The 21,445-nt window shown below is 40.5% G+C and overlaps 2 protein-coding genes across 2 annotated transcripts in view; both read right to left on the bottom strand.

Moving 5' to 3' along the window:
- FAM3B (FAM3 metabolism regulating signaling molecule B) lies at positions 1-10,280 on the bottom strand. The gene is made up of 8 exons (XM_041487787.1): positions 10,187-10,280; positions 5,836-5,973; positions 4,965-5,088; positions 4,220-4,278; positions 2,674-2,724; positions 1,936-2,023; positions 1,097-1,229; positions 1-337 (listed from the first exon to the last, which is right to left on the bottom strand). The coding sequence occupies exons 1-8, from the start codon at positions 10,203-10,205 to the stop codon at positions 248-250; spliced, it is 702 nt and encodes a 233-aa protein (XP_041343721.1). The 5' UTR covers positions 10,206-10,280; the 3' UTR covers positions 1-247.
- Positions 10,281-20,048: 9,768 nt separating this feature from the next.
- BACE2 (beta-secretase 2) overlaps positions 20,049-21,445 on the bottom strand; it is a 47,960-nt gene continuing 46,563 nt past the window's right edge. The window contains exon 9 of the mRNA XM_041487798.1: positions 20,049-20,791. Within this exon, the coding sequence (XP_041343732.1) occupies positions 20,538-20,791 (254 nt within the window). The 3' untranslated portion in view covers positions 20,049-20,537. The remainder of the gene's footprint in view (positions 20,792-21,445) is intronic.

Raw genomic sequence — 21,445 nt, 5'->3', positions numbered from 1 at the left:
CTTTCAATTTAATGACTGAGCTCCTGAATATTGCATTTCCAAACCAAACTATTTTATTTTCACTTTTTATCAAACTACCTGCTTGTTTTCAGATTAGAATAAAAGCACAGAGAACAACAATAGTTTAAAAACGGTGCATTTGACTTGTTGTACAATTGGTGTTCATATGCTTATTGAGTTCTGGAGGCAATTAGAGTCATAGGTATAAAAATATAGAATTGTCTTTATTAATGAGGTGTGCATTTGTTCAGATCAGGTTTCTTGGGATACAGCCCTCTATTTGGATTTCAGCTGGCCAGCCTTTGTATCTGTTCTTCGTCTGGTCAGAGTGGTTTATCTGTAGCAATAAAATAAATTAAAAAAAAATCAGTATTTAGTTTTTTCTATTTATATACCAGTTTATCAAACTTTATACAAGAGGAGGGGGTCATGAAGGAGGAGTGGGAAGCTGAGGAGAATGTTGCACATCTTGCTTAACATAATGGGTGAAGACTCTGCCAGTTTCTCTCTTACACAGAGTGCTTTATTTATTTCACAGATGGCTATCATGATATACACTAAACTGATTATCTTTGTCCAGCAGAAGCTCTGAAATGTGAAGAGTATTGCAAAAATATTCTGCTCCAGCACAAGTTGGAGATGACCTGCTGGGGAAAAGCTCTGTGGAGAAGGACCTGGGGGTCCTGGTGGACAATGAGCTGTCCCTGCCCAGCAGAGACCAGAGACCTGTGCTCTGGGATGGCCCTGCTGGAGCTGGGAGGTGGCACCAGTGACCCTCTGTGACTTCCAGCCTGACCCATCCTATGATCCAGTGATATTCTGGGAAAAAGAGCCCCACTGTGGAAGTTGTGGAAGGAATCAGCATCATCAAGGGACCTGAACTCTGTTTTGGGTTTTCTTATTTCTATCAGCCCCAGTCACATGAGGAGCACAACTGGGCTTACACAAACTCAACACAGCAAGGGCACAGATGCAAACAGAAATCTCTGTGAAAAACATTGTCTTTAGTCCTCCTGCAACCTGTGGGCAAGTTATTCCCAAAGTTTTTTGTTTTGATATACAGACAAATATAAAGTGAAAATGAAACAAATCTGACCTTTTCTTTTTGGATATTATCTGGCAGCTTGAAGCCTTTGGCAGCTATAAAAACCCAACTTGATCTGAACTTAATATTCTTTATTTCTTTGCTTCCCAGTTCTTCTACTAATTTTTTGGCGTTGTCTTTCAACCTGGGAAAACGTAGTGAAAAAATGAGTGTTAAAAATTAAGGATGTGAAAAATGATGAAAAAGATCATGGCTGATTCATGCTTTACATTCAGCATTAAGCCTGCAGAAGCAAAGATTTAAATAGTCCTGAGAGCTGTGGCAGCAACATGACATTGAATTCACAGAAAGAATTGAATTTATAAATTTTTTTCCTTCTCAGTAAGTTCCTGATGTTAACACAACCTTTTTGTAACAGCATAGCAGAAAGAAAAATGTATAATAAATACTGTCTGGTGCTCCAGTCCTTCCTAAATAAGGACAAGAGTGTCAAACATGGATTAAATATTTTTCCTGGATAATTACCATATCATGAACTCAGCTAAAAACCCCCAAAGATTCAAAAGCACCTGAAAAATCAGATTATGATGGTAGAAGGAATGCAAACGAGAGACATAACTAGAGGTCTGGATAAATAACATTTCAGAGTAAAGAAGGTGACCCAGATGTAACAGCAGTGCCCTTTGGAGTGCTTTTAAACAATATAATATCTACCCATGCTAGGGAGCACCAACACACAGATATGTGCAGTGATGGAAAAGACATGGAATTCAAACTTTTAGCCAAGAAAGTTGAGTGTAGAGTGGAATTAACCATTCCTTTACACCAATTCCCAACCGTACTTTTCCAGCTTTTCACCTGTCTGCCCCTCAGGCTCCATAACCTCCTACCTGGTGCTGCCATCATCGTGAGTGGCCATCAGAAGGAGGGTCCCTTCTGGTGCTTTCCTGATGAAATCCATCATCTCCCCTGAGTGGTCTGTGGAGTCAATCACACAGCTGGTTATTCCTGGACACACATCACCTTCCTGCTCATGCACCCACTGTCACGAGCATTTTTAAGGAGTCAGGGAATCACCTCCCAGTGCCTCGGAGCATTCTGGTTCTCCTCACTAATAAGTAAGGAAACTCGCCATTCAAAACTTAGAAAATGTGTTAAAAGCTGTTCTTAAAGTAGATAATCTTTCCAGCCATGTGGAAGGATGTTAAGAGACAGATAAGCAAATTTCCTGTGATGATTTTATATCTAAAATAGAACAAGATGTGTCAGGAAAAGGAATTTTGCTGAGTGAAGTATCTGGATGTCATATCTGGTTAAGTGCCATTCCTACCAGACTGAAATGATGGAGACCAAAGAAAAACACAAAACAAAAAAAAAGGGAAATTAACAAGATAATTTAACAAAAAAGATTATTAACTGTCTCAACCAGTGGGAGAAATTCAGGTTTTCAGGCAAAATTTGTCATCATATCTGGCCAGAACATATTTTATGAAGACAGCAGCTGTTTGTTTCTAGCTGATCCCTGTTGAGAATACAAAGTCAAACAGGAAAGAGGAGGATAATTACATGAATCTGTCTTTACTTAATGCAGAAACACTAATAAAGCTCCATTGCACTCTTTTCCTTACCTTCTTTCCACATTTCAAAAAAATTTATTGACATGAGTTTTCCTGTTTCATCTGTAATTAAAAAAAAAAAAATCAAAATATGAGCAAATATTATTTTATTCAATAGGCAAACATAGAATTTTCAGCTAAAGCTAGGCATCTCTAATTTTGAATATTATTTGGCTTCTTTTGTTTCAGTTCTTAAATTGGAAGAAATATGAAATAACAGCTTTAAGATTTGGGGAGAATATTTTGTTTCATGTAGTCTCTGAATCATCAAATAGGACTAAAAATTTTTATCACTTCTTATTTTAAATAAAAATACATTTTTGGTGTGTGCTTCCATGTTTTTATATCTAAATATACTATGCTAGGTCACAGCTAGAGATGGGAAAATTGGTTAAACCTAAGACTATTTGAATGAGCTTAATCCTATTCTGTGCAGTGTTTGAGATGTTCAGCCTTTCATCCATAAGACACTTATTGAGAACAGTCATTATCTTGCCTGATCTAATTAGTGGACATGTAAAAAAATATGTTTTGCTATAGACTGGTGTAGGATAATGGACAGATTTACCTGCTCCTATTTGCCACCATCTTGCTTGTGCGTTCAAGATGAATATTTCTCCTCTTACTCTCATTTTACACTCATTTTTATATTTTATACCCAGTAAAGATTTTATGATTGTTGGAAAAAAAAAAAAAAAGCAGCAGTTAACTGGGGAAAAATTTGGAACAGATTCTTGTCAGTGGAGAATGAGGATTCTATAATCCTCAGCAAATCATACAAGTTTAGACAAAGTCAAGATCTTGCTTAGCAATAGTGAAACAAAAAAATTTTAAATATAAGAGTTTTGTGATCAAAGCCAGCTTGATTGTGCCTGTGAACTCCCTTTTTCTCCCCTCCCCCACAAGATTTAGGCACTCATTTTTCCCTGGACCCATTGTTGGATACACTGCCCTTCATCACCATTCCCATTCATCTAAATAAAAATTTAGGATTTAGGTGCCTCCACACCTACAACAAAGCACACCTGCTGCTTCCAGTGGCTTTTACTATAAGCAAATGGCAGTTTAATATTAATTAAAATTTGAATTTGTCTTTCTGTATCCTGGACAAGTCTGGAGAAGGAATTTGTACCATGGCTACACCTTGAGGCAGAACTGCAACTCTCAGTTCCTGCCTCCCCCTTATCAGTGGAGCAGCAGATATATTTTATCAAGGACTGAAGCTGAAAGCTGAGTCCTACTGCTGGAGATCACAGATATTCTTGCTGTGCTACAAGTCTTTTGCCTAATAAAATACACCACATCTATGTGCACATTTTCTATTCTATTTTCCTGTATTGATTACGAACATGTTTCTTTTGTTTACCCAGAAGACTGTTTTTATCACACAGATTTGTTTTTCTTGCATTAACGTGAATCAAGTTTGCAATATTTTCCTTTTCCTTCCATACTAGCTGGCAAAAAAACCCCACAAAACAAAACATCCAAGCCCCCTAAGAACACTGGTAATTTATTGCAGTACAAAAGTATGTGTCTAACGTTTTTTTCTCTTACTTACAATTCACAATGGCAATGTTTATACCACTTCCAGCTTCATAATTCCCTTCATTTATAAAGCTGGAATTGAAATAAATACAATATCAGTAAATGACACCTGTCCAGCAGCTCTGTTGCAAAGTTATGTTTACCAGTGCTAAGTAATTTTCTGATACTTATGTTTTCTTCAGTTATTTAATTCAAAACTCTATTGTAAACGAGCTTAAAAATCTTGCACAGTGTATCAGTCACTTTCCTTCAACAATGACTCTTTCAAAATGAGCCAGATCAAGAAAATATTTCATACATTTGCAGCCAGAAAGATTAAGGAGGAAAAAAACCCCAAAACAAACAAGATGAGGTGGTTTTGTGACTGTACTCTCTGTGGATTATGTCTCCAGGAAAGGTCACTGCAAGGTTTTGAAGTTATTTCACCTGTCCAGTTTGAAAAGCCGTGAAAGAACCTGACTTTCAGAAGGTGCTGAGCAGTCAGCATTCTGTAAATCTGCTATCCTGTGCCATGAAAATTAAAAATCCTGCTGAAAACGAACTGTCATCTGCAGCTTATATAGAAGAAAAAAAAAAATCACTGGAGATTAGGTTAAAAAAAAAAAAAAAGAAGAAGAAGAGTTAAATACCATCAGATAAATTCTAAAGTTTTCCATCAGAATAGGAGCCCCTGGTAGGAGCTCAGTTGCTGCTACTGAGCCAAACCCAAACACGTTTACAAAGCACTTGCTTAGGTGTAAAGTTAGAGTGGTACTCACTCCTCATCCTCAAAACAAATTTTAGGCCTCCTCTGTTTGCCACCGCCACTGAGGATGCGATAGACGAAGTTCCCAGGTGGGCAGGAGGACCAGAGGTCACACTTCTGCCTTTTGGGGGCTGGGGCTGCAAGAGCAAAGATGAAAAAATGTTTTATTGGATGCTGCATGAACAATTTCTACATGGGATGAATCCCCTAACGTCAACGTGCTGAACTCAGACATCTGAACACAGAACCCTGGCAGCTCTCTGGGATCGTGGCAACTTCATCACAGGTTGGTTTGGGCTGGAAGTTATCACTGATTTCCAAAGAGGTGTAATTGAAAATAAGGTAATTATAATCTTTATTCCACATAACAGGAAACGAGGGCTATCCGGATGAAGGTTATTGAAGTAAATAGTTATCATTCTTATTTTAAGCCCTTTTTTTATACAATAACTTAGTCATAGAATGACAAAAATATACACATTAAACCACCTGGTCAGAGTAGAGCTAAAAAATAATGAGAATTTACTCACAAAGTTTAGTTAGTGGTTCAGCTGTTTATCATAAATATAAAATACCTGTAATAGAAACAAAGCTGCAGCTTTGCACTCTTTTGCCTGCAAACAAATGTGTTCTTACATCAGTGTTCAAGTAAGTGCCTTTGTACACTTGCAAAAATAGGCTGACATTGTGTTTCTTCAAAAACAGTGTCTAAGAAAAGGTTTAGCTTTGCTGTAATTAACTTTACAGTCAACTTCATTCTTATAATAGCACATACCAAAATAATTTCTTAGCTAACAAGCCATTTGTTATTTAGCACATAAATACACAATATCAGATACAGTATAAGAAAGAAAAAAAAAAAGGAAATAAATACAACTGCATACCCCTCAACACTGGTTTCTTTCCAATCTCTTGAAGTGCAGCAATAGATACTGTATTTTGGGGTACATGGGCAGCAACAAAGTATCCCAAATACCAAGCAGCCACGGATGTCAACAGGAATCCAAATAATCTCAGAACAACTGTGAAGGGGAAAATAAAAAGGAAAAAAACCCACCCAACAAAAACATAAAAATGTTTTCATAGCAACACAAAAAATCTTGTAATTTTTTCTGGCATTGCTACCCAAACTGGCTGTTTATTGTCTGATTCACTGTGCTAACCACAGCCTCCAGAGATGTGGCAAGAGAGTATTTGGTGCATTCCTATCTCCAAGGACAACCCCTTTTGTTTCTAAAACTTCAAGCAGAAAATTCCCCCAATCACTCTCTTCAATCCACATCCATAATACCTCAAAGAAACACAAAGTTTAACTCAATCCTAGCAGGATTCTGACTCTGAAAAGCGAGTAGCAGGTACCACAGAGGTGTTTTGCCATTAGTATTGTTTTTTTTGACACGTGCAAACATCCAGGAATGGTTTTAAATGCTGACCAAGCAGGGAATTCCCTGCACCCATATTTTTAACACTCTGGGCAAAATCAGCATGGCCTTAAGAATTCCTTCCACACAACGAGGTCTCACTGCATTTAGAGAATCACAGAATAATCTGGGTCGGAAAGGACCCTCAATCTAATTAATTAATCTATTTTGACCTCCCTCCAATGAGTAGGGAAATCTTCAACTGCATCAGGCTGCTGAGGGCCCTGTCCAGCCTGACCTTGGGTATTTCCAGGGATGGGGCAGCCACCACCTCCCTGGATAACCTGTGCCAGTGTTTTACCCCCCTTGTTGTGAAAGGCTTCCTCCTCTTGTTGAATATCTGCTTTTCCCCAACACCAGAAGTGCTGATGGCTTTCCTGATAAAATGCACCACCTAATTTATGATGCTAAAGGAGGAAATACCACACTGCAGTAGTGGAACAGGTTGTTTTAGAGGCATAAATCACTTCCTGATCTGCAAATAACCATCCTTGAAAGCAAGGGTCTGTTAAAGTGGAAAAAAAAAAGAAAATTATTCATTTTATAGTCCTGAAAACTGAGTTCAACAGGACCAATGTCCAAAAATATACAGTATGTTTATTTTGCCAGCTCTGTAGAAAATATCTTGTATTATCCAGTCTGAATCTTCCTTATAACAGTTTAAACTCATGAGATGGTTCTGTCTTTTCCTTCTTTGAACTGCCTTTTATAAACATTAAGATTTCTGCCCTACCCTTTCTCTAGGATAAGGCCAAATTTTTCACTTGTCTTCCTCAAATCCTGTTTTGCGAGTTCTGACACTCCTGTGAATTCTTCCCAATTGGTCTGCATCCAAATTCTGAAAAATTCTGTTTTTCTGGTTATTCGTGCCAGAAGGAACTTTGATTTTTATTTTGCATAAGAGCAGACTTTATTCACACAGGTTCTGTTGATAATCCACCATAAAGACAGAATTTTTCCTCTCTAGCTACTCCCTATTTGTATTTCTCCACATGGTTATTCCTGCGTTCTCCCAGCTTTAAAAATAAAAGTCCAATGAAAAATTGCAGAAACACTTGTGTGACTGCAGGGAAAATATTGTGAAAACTTGTTGTGTTTTCATCAAAGGATTAAAACTGAGAAAGTTATGTAATGGATCTTCAGATATTATAAATTTCCCTAAGTATTACCCATGAAAAATCTCTTACTCCACCACAAGTAGTGGTGCAAACCCACACTAAAATAATACTGAAATTACTCTGACACTTCATTTGTGCAGTGAGGTGAACATAAACACAGACAAAGTCCATATGCACAAATCAGGAAGCTGCTGGAACCAAACAGAATGACACCAACCTTAGTTCTTTTTCAATATTAAAAAAAAACCTACCAGATTTATACACAAAATATATTTAATTCATAGAGGCCAAGGCACAAGTTTCAAAGACAAAACCCTGGAAGAATGAAGTGAAAATGACAATTTTATTGAGAGATTTCAGTGATTGTTTTTGGGGAGAGGATGGGGCGTGGTTCATTGCAAAGATTTGTGAGAGCACCAGTCAGGTTTTGTTTTGCTCATTCCACAGTTAGCTTGGCAGGTTTACCTTTACAATGTATTTGCACTATTTTTCATCATTACCATGGATGAAATCTGTTGCAAAACAGACTCAACAGTGCAGCATTTTATCTAAATAGAAGAGAAAGTACAATGTCTAACTGCTGTTATGCCTGATATTATTCCCTGGTGGCTGGGAAAATCATGGAACAGATCATCCTGAGTGTGATCACGTGGCACAAACATGATAACCAACGGATCAGCAAGGATTTTGGAAAGGCAGGTCCTGCCTGACCAACCTGATCTCCTTTTATGACAGGGTGACCCCCCTGGGGGATGTGGGGAAGGCTGTGGATGTTTTGTGCCTGGACTTCAGCAAAGCCTAGGACACCATCTCCCACACATCTCCTGGAAAAGCTGCAGCCCAGGCCTGGACAGGTGCATCTTCCCTGGGTTAAGAGTTGTCTGCTCAGAGGGTTTTGGGGAATGGTGCCACACCCAGTTCTGAGTGGTGTCCCCCAGGATCAATTCTGGGGCTGGTCAGGTTCAATGTCTTTATTGATGATCTGGGTGAGGGGATAGAGGGCACACTCAGTTTGCAGACAGGTTGGGTGGGAGTGTAGATCTGTTGGAGGTCAGGAAGGCTCTGCAGAGGGATCTGGACAGGATGGATCGATGGATTGAGGCTTGGATCAGGAATAATGTGGCCACAGGAGCAGGACCCACCTCTACTGGGCACTGGTCCTGTGTCCAGTTCTGGGCTCCTCACTACAAGGAAGGCATTGAGTGGCTGGAGTGTCCAGAACAGAGCTGGGAAGGGGCTGGAGCCCATCCCTGGAGGAGTGAAAGAAACATCTGGATGTGGCACTCAGTGCTGCTCTCTAGTTCACAGGGTGGTGATCAGTCAAAGGTTGGACTTGATGATCTTGGAGGTTTTTCCCAACCTAAATAGTTCTGTGAACCTATAACACATTCTGTATTTTATTTAAAACACAAGCTTCTTAAACAGTTTTTGAAATATGCCTTTTAAGGCTCAAGGCAATACATTTCCTAACTCTCCTGCATAGTTTGTACCTGGTTCTCAAAACTCATGGAATATTTTCACTGTCAATCAACTTTTGGTTTTGCTTTCTGGGACTCAGAAGGCATCAAGAGACCTCCCTGACCTGAACTGCTGGGTCCAGCTGGCTCTTTTAGGTTTACTGAGGTTATTTATCCTGCACAGATACATTCATTTTTGGATTTCTCCACAGACATGTGCAAACCTCTACACAGTTAACAGCGAAGGCGTAAGCTCAGACAAAGTTAAGATAATCAAGAGAGCTTAAAATTGTGATTAAGCACTTAAAAGTAATAAAGCACAAAGTCCAGCCTACACGTTGGAAAGTCAGCCAGTGCTTTTGCTGATATTGGAGGCTGTGGTTGCTCAGCACCAAGGAGCAGTGTGGGGATGCTGAGCTGCAGAGGTGTTTCTGTGTCTCCCTCGCTCCATTTCTGCCAAGGAGGAGCTCCCTGAGAGCTCCGGCTGTGACACTGTCATGAGGCAGAGACACTCACAATACTCACAGTGCCAGGCAGAGGAGGTGGCAGAGAGAAGCCAGGAGGAAGGACAGTCAGGGTGGAGGCGTGGCAGGACATGTAAAACAGCAGAGCGTAAGGAAAAGATGACAGAATCACAGAAATCCCCAGTTTAAAGGGACCCACAAGGATTATCCAGGACAGAACACCCCAACAATCCCACCCTGTGCCTGAGAGCATTGTCCAAACCCTTCTTGAGCTCTGTCAAGTTCAGTGCTCCCCACTTCCCTGGGGAGCTGTTCCAGTGCCTGACCACCCTCTGGGTGAAAAACCCATCCCTAATATCTCCTTTCCTAATATCCCCCTATCCTAATACCTCACTCCCCTGAGAGAGCTTCCTGCCCTTCCCTCGGGTCCTGTGTCAGCGGTCCCACCTTTCAGCAGCTCCCAATTTCCCTCGTCCCTCAGGTGCCTCTTGGCAGCAACTAAATCTCTAAATGTGAGCCCGGTGTTGGGTTATTCTGTGTTCAGCTGATTCCAAACCCCCACGCAGCCACACCTCGCTAATACACACACCCATCTGCACGCAGCTGGGCTTGAACAGAGGAAAAAAACTAAAAAAAGAGAATATATTTAAGACTCGAGCAGGAATTATTCCAAACGAAGAGCGGGTTTTGAGCCAGCATCAGCCCTCTCGCCCCTTCCCCTTGGCCATGGGGGTCTCATCCCGCCCGGAGCGGCTCCGGGGCGCATCCTACTCACAGTGCCGGGTCAGCTTCATTCTTCCTCTTCCTCCTCCTCCTCGTCCCTCTCCCAGCCTCCCCCTGCCAGCACCGGGAAGACAGCGGGAAGGGGAGCGGCCGCCTGTGAGCGCTGCACCGCCCCGGTTAAACAACTTTAAACTGTCCTCTGCAGAGAGCACCCAGCTGGCCCGCGGGACAGGAGGACAGCACATATGCCACTCGTTTCCTTTTCTCTTTTCTTTTCTTTTCTTTTCTTTTCTCCTTTTCCTTTTCCTTTTCCTTTTCCTTTTCCTTTTCCTTTTCCTTTTCCTTTTCCTTTTCCTTTTCCTTTTCCTTTTCCTTTTCCTTTTCCTTTTCCTTTTCCTTTTCCTTTTCCTTTTCCTTTTCCTTTTCCTTTTCCTTCTGTGGTGTGGGTCCTTACAGATCATCTGCTCCCAACCCCACTGCCATGGGCAGGGAATGTCCCCCTACATCAGGTTACTCAGGCTTTGGACACTTCCAGGGATGGGGCAGTGTCCCACCACCCTCACAGGGAAGAATTGTTTCCTAATATCCAATCTAAACCTGCTCTCCTTGAGTTTGGATTCATTCTCCAGATGAACCAGTTATTTTTGAGTCTGTTGAACCCATCCCAGGGCTTTTTCCATTGGAGACCCCTCCTCCTTTTTCTACCCCTCGTCACAGCTCTGGGATGACACAATTTCCACCACGAGCTCCAGCCCACCCTTGGCTCATTTTTTCTTGTGTACCAGGAGTCGTGCACCATCACCTGGAGGTTTCCTTCCTGCTGGGGTAGCTGGGTCACTAATTTTCATTTAGAAAACCACTCAAACTGCTCTGTTATTCTGCAGTTGCCCTTAAAACCTCTCAGATTTAGTTTCCACTAAGCTCTTTTATTCCCTCTGCCTCTAATGATGCCCAGGAATTATGTTTAGCTCAGCAAACAGATGAATAAAATCCTGCAGGAGGGCTGAAATAGAAAGTGCAGCCAGAGTGGGCCTTTTGCATTCCTCCCAGGACACTGCTGAAAGCTGGAAATGTTTCCAGTCTCTGGAGGAGAGGTGTTTCTTGTCCTTGTCTGTGAGTGGTACATTATAATACCCTGTAAATTGCAGGTGAAACCTAAGGGAGTAATTGCTGCAGGTTATTTTCAAATGTACTGGAGCTTGCAAATGAAAAAGCATCCCATGAAACCTGGCCGTGTGAATAATTAAAGAGGTAACGCGGGACAAATAAACTTAAGCAATGAGAAGCATTGGACAGAAAGGAAAAAGAGTTGTGAGATGGAAGAGGAAGTTAAGGACAACATTTATCTGACATACTTTTTAAAATATCCAGTTATCTATGCAGGAAGTGTTAACCTGCAAACTGGCACATCAGAAAATTATGCCTCTGTTAATAAATGATTGAAACTGTTGAAGACTACTTCTAGCCCTTAAAGTAACAATAATCCAGCTCTAAACCCAAAACACTGTGTGGTAACCAAAAAAAAAAAAAATTATCTATTTTTATTAAAGCAAGGAATATTAACTAGCAGTTGGGATAATTTGATTTTGAAATAAGTTTATTCTATGAGTATTTTGGGTCACAGATTTCATAGGGAATATTTTAAACCCTTAGGAACTTTGTCACCACCTCAATACAGTAAAAAACCCACTTCACTGGCCATCAGTGTCTATAAGAAAAAATGAAATTTTACCTGCTTTTACTCACAAGAAAAGTGTGGCAGGTTCCTTTTTTGCCTAAACTACATGGAAATACACCCAGACCTTTGCTCCAAATTCTGGTTTGCTGGCCTGCCAAATCACAGAAATCCAATGGCTAAGGGGATTTTAAGTGCCTAAGGAAGAGGAAATTCTAAAATGTTTTACTTCAGGTATATCTTTTGTATCTGCAAAAAACCCAAGTGACGCTTCTTCTTTAGTGATTAATCAAAGATGTGGGATGCAGAACCCTTCTGAAGGATCATTTCTGATTTCATCCTGCAGACATTCATTCCGTAATTTGAAATCTTAGAGGAAAAACTTACAAAATAATAATCTGCACCCTCAATTCCTGTGAGGCTGTAAGACCCTTTGGTGATACACAGGACAAGAAATCTACTCAGGAAACAAATGGCACTGAGTGGAGCAGGTGAATGCATCTACAGGGCCTTACTCTTGTCTTATCACCACAAAACCCAGTCAGCAGAGGAAGTTTATGGTCTAACCCAGTTAAAACTACACCAGCAAGTTCCTTTTTGTCCCTTGAACCACAGCACCAATAGAGAGATTTTCTGCATCCACCTCACTTGACTAACAAATGGGCAGAAGTGTCATTCCAGACCTTGTAAGAATTTAATTTGTGTTTTCTGCTCACCCACAAATGGCCAGCAGTAGATTTTCCTGCCAGGACAAGTTCAAAGAATTTAATGATTTAAAAGGAAGGCAGAGTTAGCAAGGCAGGGAGAGGACTTTGGACTAAATCTTTGATTGTAGAGCTCACAAGAACTTAAGAAAATAGACCTCCTACATAAAATGTGCAACTGGACTGTAATTTTACCTAAGACTTGGGGCAGACAAGAACATGCACATGGACAATAGGGGCAGCAGTGTGGAAGAGCAGAGCAGTAATTTAACTCACCCATAATTCACCATGTGCCTGTGCCAAAACTCAGCACCCTGCGTGGTGGTGACGTGAAGGGGAGCATAGAGAAATAGAGATGTAAATGTCTATCATAATTAAAATTACTGTTGATTTTTGTTTGGTTGGGGTTTTTGTCTGTTTTTTTGTTTGTTTGGGTTCCCACCCCCCCCCCCTTTTTTTTTTTTTTTTTTTTTTTGTGTATACATTCACTGTCTTTATGAAACCCAGGAGAACATACTTAAGAACTTTTAGATACTTCTTTTGTGGATATAAAGGATTAAAGTCACCTTTCCCAAGATATGCAAAAATGGATAATTTAACAAAGGGCAAAAAGCAAGCATTGATTACTTTCAGCTGATAAGCTGGAAAATTTGTAAAGTTTGTGAGTCTGGGGCATTTCTGGCCTGCTGAACAATACAAAGGTGGGGTTAATTTGTGTGTTTTTCTTCTGCTTTGTTAATCCAGCGAAACATGTGGAGAATATATTTAACTGTGCTTGATCCAGATAGAGCATGGATACATCAGCAGTCAAAAATAAATCAGCAGTTAAAAATCAGTGTAAGCCACCAACCTAGAGGATGTTCAAGTTGTCCAACAATAAAAAGAATCTCATTCAATAAGCTGAAAGTAATGTTAAATTTGCAATTAAAAAGACTCAAGGGAAAAGTAAATAGTATTCCTATTCATAGTACTTCAGAACAATTCTGGGTGCATGAAATGAAAGAATTTGAAGAAACATAATACCTTGTTTATTCATAGAAAGCAGTCTCATCTAGCGAACAGCTGTAAAAATCCAATACTCTAATATTTGTGTAGGCACTGGCAGCACAGATCCCTGTATTCTTCACAATAACCTGTATTTCTTGGGGAAAAGCTATTGAATTCCCTAGCCAAACAGATGATGAGTCAGGGTGTAGGCAAGTGGTACTTGTCAGCCTCTACAAGGAAAAAAAAAAAAAAAAAAGAAACCACAAGCCATTATTTTTAAAGAGTTTGTTTTGGTGGAGAAAGGGGAGAATAGTAAATGTTTACTGTTTAAGCGGCCATCAGAATTACACATTGTACTGGAAAATTACACAGAGCACTTACACTGCCAACCTTCACCTATTTGTATACACTCCACTGTCATTATCAAAAAAAAGCCATCCCATAATATGAACCCAGACCTACACACTAAAGCAGCACAGGATCTGAAACATATAAAATCTAAAACCTGAGGCATCAGGTTTCCAAGAGTTGGAAAACGCCGCTTGGGCTCCATCTGGCGAGGAAAGAGCACGGAGCAGGGACTGGGGACAGGGACAGGGATTTGTGTCCCTTCCCCATCCGCATCCCAGGGCAGGAACAGCCCCAAGTACGACCCGAAACCATCAGCAGCTCCACCTTCTCAGCTTCATGCTTTATCTGCTCGGTTCTGTCCCGTACTGAAATGAAAAGTTGAAGCAGGACTATCTGTAATTCGGGAATAAGCAGGAAAAAATCACCTCGGAGCTAAACTTGGCTGCCTCCCCCTCCTGCCAGGGTCAGATGGGATCTACACAGCCAGAAATTGGGAGTCACAGGAGGAATTTGGATGGATATAATTGATCAGCTTTGAAGTTCTTCTTAACAGGATTTTAAAAGACACACAGAATAGGTTGAAAGAATTAATCATTTATTTTGCGCAGCATAAAATCTGATTTTTTTTACATAGTGTTTATCTGAAAATGACAAGACCTGAAAGTACAAAGTATCAGTTTTTGGAAAATTGAGTAATGAGGCTTGACAGTAAGTGGGATAGAGATCCTAACATAACCTGAAGATTGAATTAGAAAGACTGTACCCCTTTGTTCCAAAGTTTGATCCCATTTTCTTTTCAGTCAATGTTAAAAACATTGTCTAATAAAAACAAAACAAAACAACAGGTGAATAAATACTTCTGTAAGTTGACCTTAAAGGTGAAATCCTTTCCACACTTCCTGAATAACATAACAATTATTGTAGTGTAAAAAGCCTTAAAAGATCTCTGCATCTCCATATAAAATTTGCAATAAAAATGTGAACTGCCTGTTTTCAGGTGTAATTCTTAAACACTGAGCTTTGTATAGTTTATGCACACACAGAGTATTGGCTACCAAAGGAATTTTTTCCAGCACATATTGCAGTAATCCACGCCTTTGTGCTATCAAGAAATTGTTGTCTTTTTATTACCTCTAAACATTCTCAACTCTGTTTTTTTTACCACACAATTTTCCAAAGGACGACCATGCTGCAAATACAGCCATTTAAACATTCAGCTCTATAATCCCTCTCTGAAAACACAGGAATAAACTTGCCCTTTGCAGGTTTGACTTGTCCCTATGAAAACTTCCCCTCATCAGAGGGGGACAGGATGAGAGGATTGTTACAATGTCCTTTATTCAAGTGTTTTGCCTAAAAACACATTGCTGTAAAATCAGAGCAAACTCAGTTGCTCAGCTGGAGTTTTTAGGACAAAAAATGTCATGGATGGAGCCTCTCACAGCTCCTTGTGGTTCTCCTCTCCACCTCTGTACTTCCTGAGGATGGAGAAAAAGGAGAATATACAGGAGCAGGGCATATTTCCTAGTGGGATGTGAAGGAAGTCCAGGGATCATAGTCAAATGCACAAAGGAGCTCTTGGCACACAGCAAAATTCAGGGACCATTGGCACAGGTAAAGTTCTGGCTCCAGTTCTTCTCCTAATGGCACTGTGAGTATTTTCAGCCTACAGTTAATTTTTAAAGCATTAAAGAACTGCTTTAAAACAGGTCTGTGAACGGTAAACAAGAAAAACATACCTTTTGTTAGAAAGCTAAAACTGGAAAACGGAGACCTTAATCTTTTAGCAACTTTTTTTGGGGGGAATGAGAAGGGGTGAATGGCCTAGAAGACAAATCAGAAAAATCAGATTCACAACCAGCAAATTAGTAGGACAGCAACTATGCTAAAATATGTTTCAGTGATTGTTATCAAATTAAAAAAAAAAAAATAGAAGGGGAAGAAAGCACTTATTGAGGGCTACGTCTTTTTAAATTCCAAAAATTACCTTTTCTGTTTTACTTTTTGGCTAGCTCAAAAGAAATTCTGCTTGTGTCTTCACAGTCTAATCGAAAATTCCCAATATTTCAAAGACTACCTGACCACAAAGATCCAGCCAGATACAAACCATTCTTATATTACTACTGCACAGTCATTGATGTCAGCATGTTTTATAATTTCCTGTCCTTTCCTTTTCAAATGCCACTGGGGGTGAGAAACAGCACTGAGTTACATGGAGAGGGGAATATTCAGCAGCTGGGCAAGGATCCTCCCTAAAGATGATTGTGTCCTGTGTTTACCTGGGAGGGGATAGCACCAAAAGGCACCTTGGAGTGCTGATTTCCAAAATATTCAGGCAGGTGGAGCCTTGCCAAAGGAAACGGGGACTGTTGGATGTTGCACCTGCAGCCGCTGCTGTCTCCCTGTGGCTTTTGTGTTTTGGATCCACCTCACCCAGGGGTTTGGCTGAAGGCAAGTATTTCTGCTAGCATTCCCAAAGAGCCATAACCAGGATGCTGGATTACTCCCAAGCCTGGATTAGCACCTAATTAAGCCTCAAAAGCCAGCAAATCTAACTGGCTCAGAAGATTGCTCCTATCCCATTACCAATCTGTCTTCACTTCTCTCAACAGCAGCAAGGACTTCAGCAGCCAGAAATGAACAATTTATCAATCAGAGAGTCAAGTTTGACAGGAGCTAATGTCTTGGTAAGAAGTACAGCCTTTTCTAAAAAGAATCAATCTGTTATGCTCTTGCAATTTTTAATAAAGCTAAAGGCATCCTGTAATTTCTTTTAATTGCACCTCCATAGGTCACTGTACCAACACCTTTCATTACATCACTGGTACTGCTATTTCTATTTGTGTCTGAGATGAGGATGTGACAGCCAACACCAGCCCAGTTGTTGGAAACCCCTACGAAAATCAAAGAAACTTCCAGCAGCACAATTCTTTTTTAATAGTGGACAATTTAGGGATCTCTCTTTCTCTCTCTGGAAATGTGCAGCGCTATGCAACTCTCACAAGCCTTTTAATATTTAAAAGGAAAAGCTTGGTAGACAAATGGCTCATCCTTCAGTAAGACAAAGCCAGCCAATACACAGCAAGCAACTGGATCAACTCATTGGTTGATTTTCGCTGATGAATTTTACAGCTGTTGACAACAGGAGATACCAAAACCCCTTGATACACTGCATTTAGGTTGATTCAACATGCACATCCTAAACACAATCCTTCACCTTAAAAACGGAACAATCCCCCCCACCTAACTTCTTTTACAGCACCTGAACAAAAGCCTTATTAAAATGCTCCATCTGTTTCCCTTAGCATTTAAATTGCTCCAAAAAACCCACGATAATATTTCTAAAACTTGCAAAAGCAGCGGGATAGAATTAACCTATTCCCAGGGCTGGGCTCAAGTTTAACCCCTGGAACTCCAACCACACCCCCTCCAATCCCTGGCGATGGCACCGATCGTTTCGAATTACCTGCGAGGCTGCGGCCAGGGGAATGCAGCTTTCTGACACTTTCCTGGGACGTGGTGTTGCATTCCCATCAGGGGAGAGCTGGGTCAGCAAGAAATATTGATATTTCTTACAAGGGATGGTTTGGAGTGCTGTGATTTGAAGCATCCTGTCTTTCATAACAAATAAAGGATATTTTTCTGTATCATCGCTATGGGGTTTTTTTTCACTCCTCTTCCCTCCTTTTTTTTTTTTTTTTTTTTTTTTTTTTTTTTTTTTTTTTTTTTTTTGTTCCTTAAGGTGTGGTTTATTCTTTCACCTGAAGCTGGTTAACAGAAACATAATACATCTCACAACATATATATTTTTTTGAAATATATCAGGGAAATAGATCATTATGAGTTACCAAGTGACTGCACTTGGTTATAGTCTATCACTGTGTTTCATCTTCCATACAAAACTGCTCGAGAGCATTATTTTTCTTAATGTGTTGTAGGCTAAAAATGAACCCTCAAGGGCTTCCATTGCTCTCCTTGTTGCCAGAGCAACAAAGCAATGCTCACCTGAATTTCTGCCACTGTAAGTATCAATTTACAAGCCCAGATGAAGTTTGTGCTGCTCACAGGTGCCACTCACAGCAATTTTACTACAAGACACATTTTTAATGTGAAGGAATGCCAGGAAAACTCAAGAATATATCAGTATTTCTACTTGGTTATTGCTCCTCTTAATTCAAGTGTTTCCCTTAAAATATCTTGACCCAGGATATTCAAAGGGAAAGGGTAATACTTAAAATCTTTTATATGAAATCCAGTTCACTAAGAAGACTGTTCACCAACTCAGAAGAAATCTCAAAAAAAAGCCCAATCAGAACCTTTCCCAATAAATTCCTTCCTAAAACTCTTTGTGGTGAGGAGATAGGAGGTTCTGAGGTGAGGGGAGCAGTGATGAAACTTTTTAAGAGCATACAAGTTGCTTTCACTTTCTGAATTGAGAGTTTATTGTTTAACACTACCCATCCAAAATCCAAACTTGTTTCTGTTTGAAACAAGTGACAGAAGCATAACTTCTATTGCCATACTGTAGAAAAAGGAGGAATACAACTCTGAAGTTACTTGTTATGTTTAAAACCAAAGCCAGGAGGACGACGTGGAACTTGTAATTAAAAGATATTAATAAAGAGATATGGAAAATAGAACACTGAGAAAACAGTTAAGCTCTATGGCTTATTTCATGTAATTCACAATTTTTCTCCTCTTAGAAACGAAGAGGCAGAGGAAGAAGGAGACAATCTTAAAATTCCTTCCTGTTTCCAACTTCAAACTCCACAAGAAATCATTTTCAGACGTTGGATCACAGCATCAATTATTTCACTCTACTGAGCCAAGCAATCTGAAAGTGCAAGAATTGAAAAGAAAACCACAGGCACTTCCAGTTACGACATGAAAGACATAAGTTAGTTAAAAAAGAAAAACCCACAGTGTTTTATTTTCACACACACGACGTGCATCTCTGTAAATGCACCTTTTCTGAAAAAAAAAAAAATCTTTCCTCATTCCATGCAGAGTCAGATGCAGAGGCAGTGTGAATCACAGAGCTATATGAAGGGATTTTGGGCAGAAAATTGTCTAGGCAAGGGATTGAGAAATTCAGAGCTAAGCTTTTTTTTATTTCCTCATTTCCCATACAGATATGCAAACTGCTCTGCTATCAAAATGAAAAGGAGTATTTTTTTCCTTTTTTTTTTTAAGTATAAAAAAATCCTCATCCTTGCAATGTTTCTCTTTCCAATCCAAACACTTAGGCCAGCGTTACAGAGAAGCCTGTAACTAGAGAAAAGAAAAATTGTCCTATCTGCAAAGAAAACACCTTGTTCTGACCTCAGCATGATGATCTGCTCTTGCAGAATGGAAGCCTGGTCAAATAGATCCTCCCCTGCTCTCTCCCACTATTGTTTCCAGTCCCACCACGGGTTTGTTTTCAGCCAGGCAGGACACACACACTTTTCATTTGATGATTGATGCCAAACTGAACACCTCAAGCTGAAAAACAAGCCAGCATAAAGACTTTCACTTCACAGCCTGTCCATAAAGACAGGTACTTCTCCTTTGAATGTCTAGGTTGCTGAGCTCAGCCAAATTAAAACAAACAAAAAAGTTGTTGTTCTTATTTTGTTTTCTTTCTTTTACACTCTCTCTGGAAGTACAGCAGAACACAGACCTTGCTGTCTTGTCTGTCCATACATATGCAGATCAGCCTTTTCTAAATCTCAAACTCATAAAAAACCAACAAAACCCCACACATGGGGGGGAAATGAAAAGGTTTCTTTTTTTTTCTTTCTTTTTTTTTTTTTTTTTCTGTGCACCAAAGTGGAAAATCATGAAGTATTGATTTTTATAAAATCCCAAAAAATTCAAAGCCAAGTAGTTCCATTTGGTTGTATGGAGCATCTTTTGTGCTTCAAGACCAGTTCTAATCCACACACTCACCAGTGGTAGCATCCTTGTAAATTAAGAGAGGTAGTCTTGTTTTACTCTAAGGCTGAACAAGTTTGTTTCCCAGTTTTCACCACCTTGGACTATATTTTGTTACAGCTCTCAAGGAGGGCGACCCTCTCAAGTGGCAGCAGAGATCTTGAGGGAAAGAAACCACAAACCAACATTTCTTCTTGATCTCCCTGGCTTTTTCTCTGCTGCTTAAGTCTGACTTTTCTCCCTCCCCCACACCATAAGCACAGTTTCAAAATAAACTGATGTAAACAGAAAGCAGTATTCATTTAATGCAATTAATAAGAAAGATTATTTTTTTTCTCTTTTTCTACAGTCAGGGCTCGATTAGTTAGAAAATACTGACAGCTCCTTTTTTTTTTGTGAAAGAGAGATGGACAATTTTGTTCAGACAGTGGAAGAACATCACGGTGTGGTTTTTTATCTTTTTTTTTTTTTTTTTAAACTTGTTTTTTTTTTTTTTTTTTTTTTTAAAGAAGGTACTGTAGAGAGCATAAAGGCTCATTGCACTGCAGTAGCAAATCCAGTACCGTAGCACTTCAGAGGTGGTTAACAGTGCTTTGGTTCAGAACCGGTGTTAGAAAATAAAGCTATAAAAGTCACGACGCAGGGTATTTGGTGGGATTTTCAACAGCGTTTTGTAGGAACATAGAAGGGACTGAGGAGGCATTGGCTTCTTCCCCTTGGCAGAGCTCTTTGTCCTTGGTTTTTAAGTCTGTTTTTTGGGATCCAGCCTCTCATTTCCACCGGTGGCGCACGAGGGAGGACTCGTCGTTGACCACGTCGTTGTCCGTGTAGCGGTGCTGGCAGCGCGGTGGGATGAGCAGCAGCACCATCAGCACCAGCAGGATGATCCCACACAGGCTCATCAGGGCGTAGGAGGCGATCCAGAGCACGGGCTCGTGGAAGGAGACGCTGGAGACGCAGTTGCTGGCCACGTCTGCTGTGGTGAAAGGGCCCTCAATCTCAGAGACGGGCGAGCCGTCCGCTTCTGGGGAGGGACAGAAGGGAAAGGATCAGGTCTGCAGACACCAGTTAAAAAGTGCTTGTATATCCCTCTCCCTCTGTCATCACACATCTCGGCACACTCGTGTTTTACCACATTTCTCACTGCAATAAAAACGTGTCCTAGGTTGGAAATGGGTGTGTGTGTTCTATTCCTATTTGTGGGGCAGTTCTCTGCTGTTCTTGGGGCAGTTTTTTCTTTATCTCTCCCACAGCCAATCCTCCCTCCAGGAGATCTCTGCTGTCCATGGCCAGGGAGTGTCCCTGCAGGGCTGATCAAATTCCATCATCCCATGGGAGATGCTCCGCCCAGGGCAGGAGCCAAGCATTCCTACCTGGATACAATCTGAGCCTGGAACAGCACAGTAGTCTCTGCCCACTGCATTCCCAGAGGAGCAGCTTTCTCCTGCCCTGCATTCCCAGAGGAAGAGCAGGCCCATCTCCAGCAGCCCTGGAGCTCCAGAGGAAAACTCCAGCCTTGTGCAGGATCCCTGCTCCAGCAGAACCACAGCTGGCACTGCAGGAGGGCTGAGCCCCCATGGGATGGGACTGTGCCACCACCCTGACCCACAGGGGGACAGGGCCTGTTCTCACTCTGGCAGTAGCTGTTTTTTTTTTTTTTTTTTTTTTTTTTTTTTTT

The sequence above is a fragment of the Pyrgilauda ruficollis genome, unplaced genomic scaffold, assembly GCF_017590135.1.
Source record: "Pyrgilauda ruficollis isolate IOZ18807 unplaced genomic scaffold, ASM1759013v1 scaffold84, whole genome shotgun sequence".
Lineage (NCBI taxonomy): Eukaryota > Metazoa > Chordata > Aves > Passeriformes > Passeridae > Pyrgilauda > Pyrgilauda ruficollis.
This window is presented reverse-complemented; position numbering and strand designations above follow the sequence as displayed.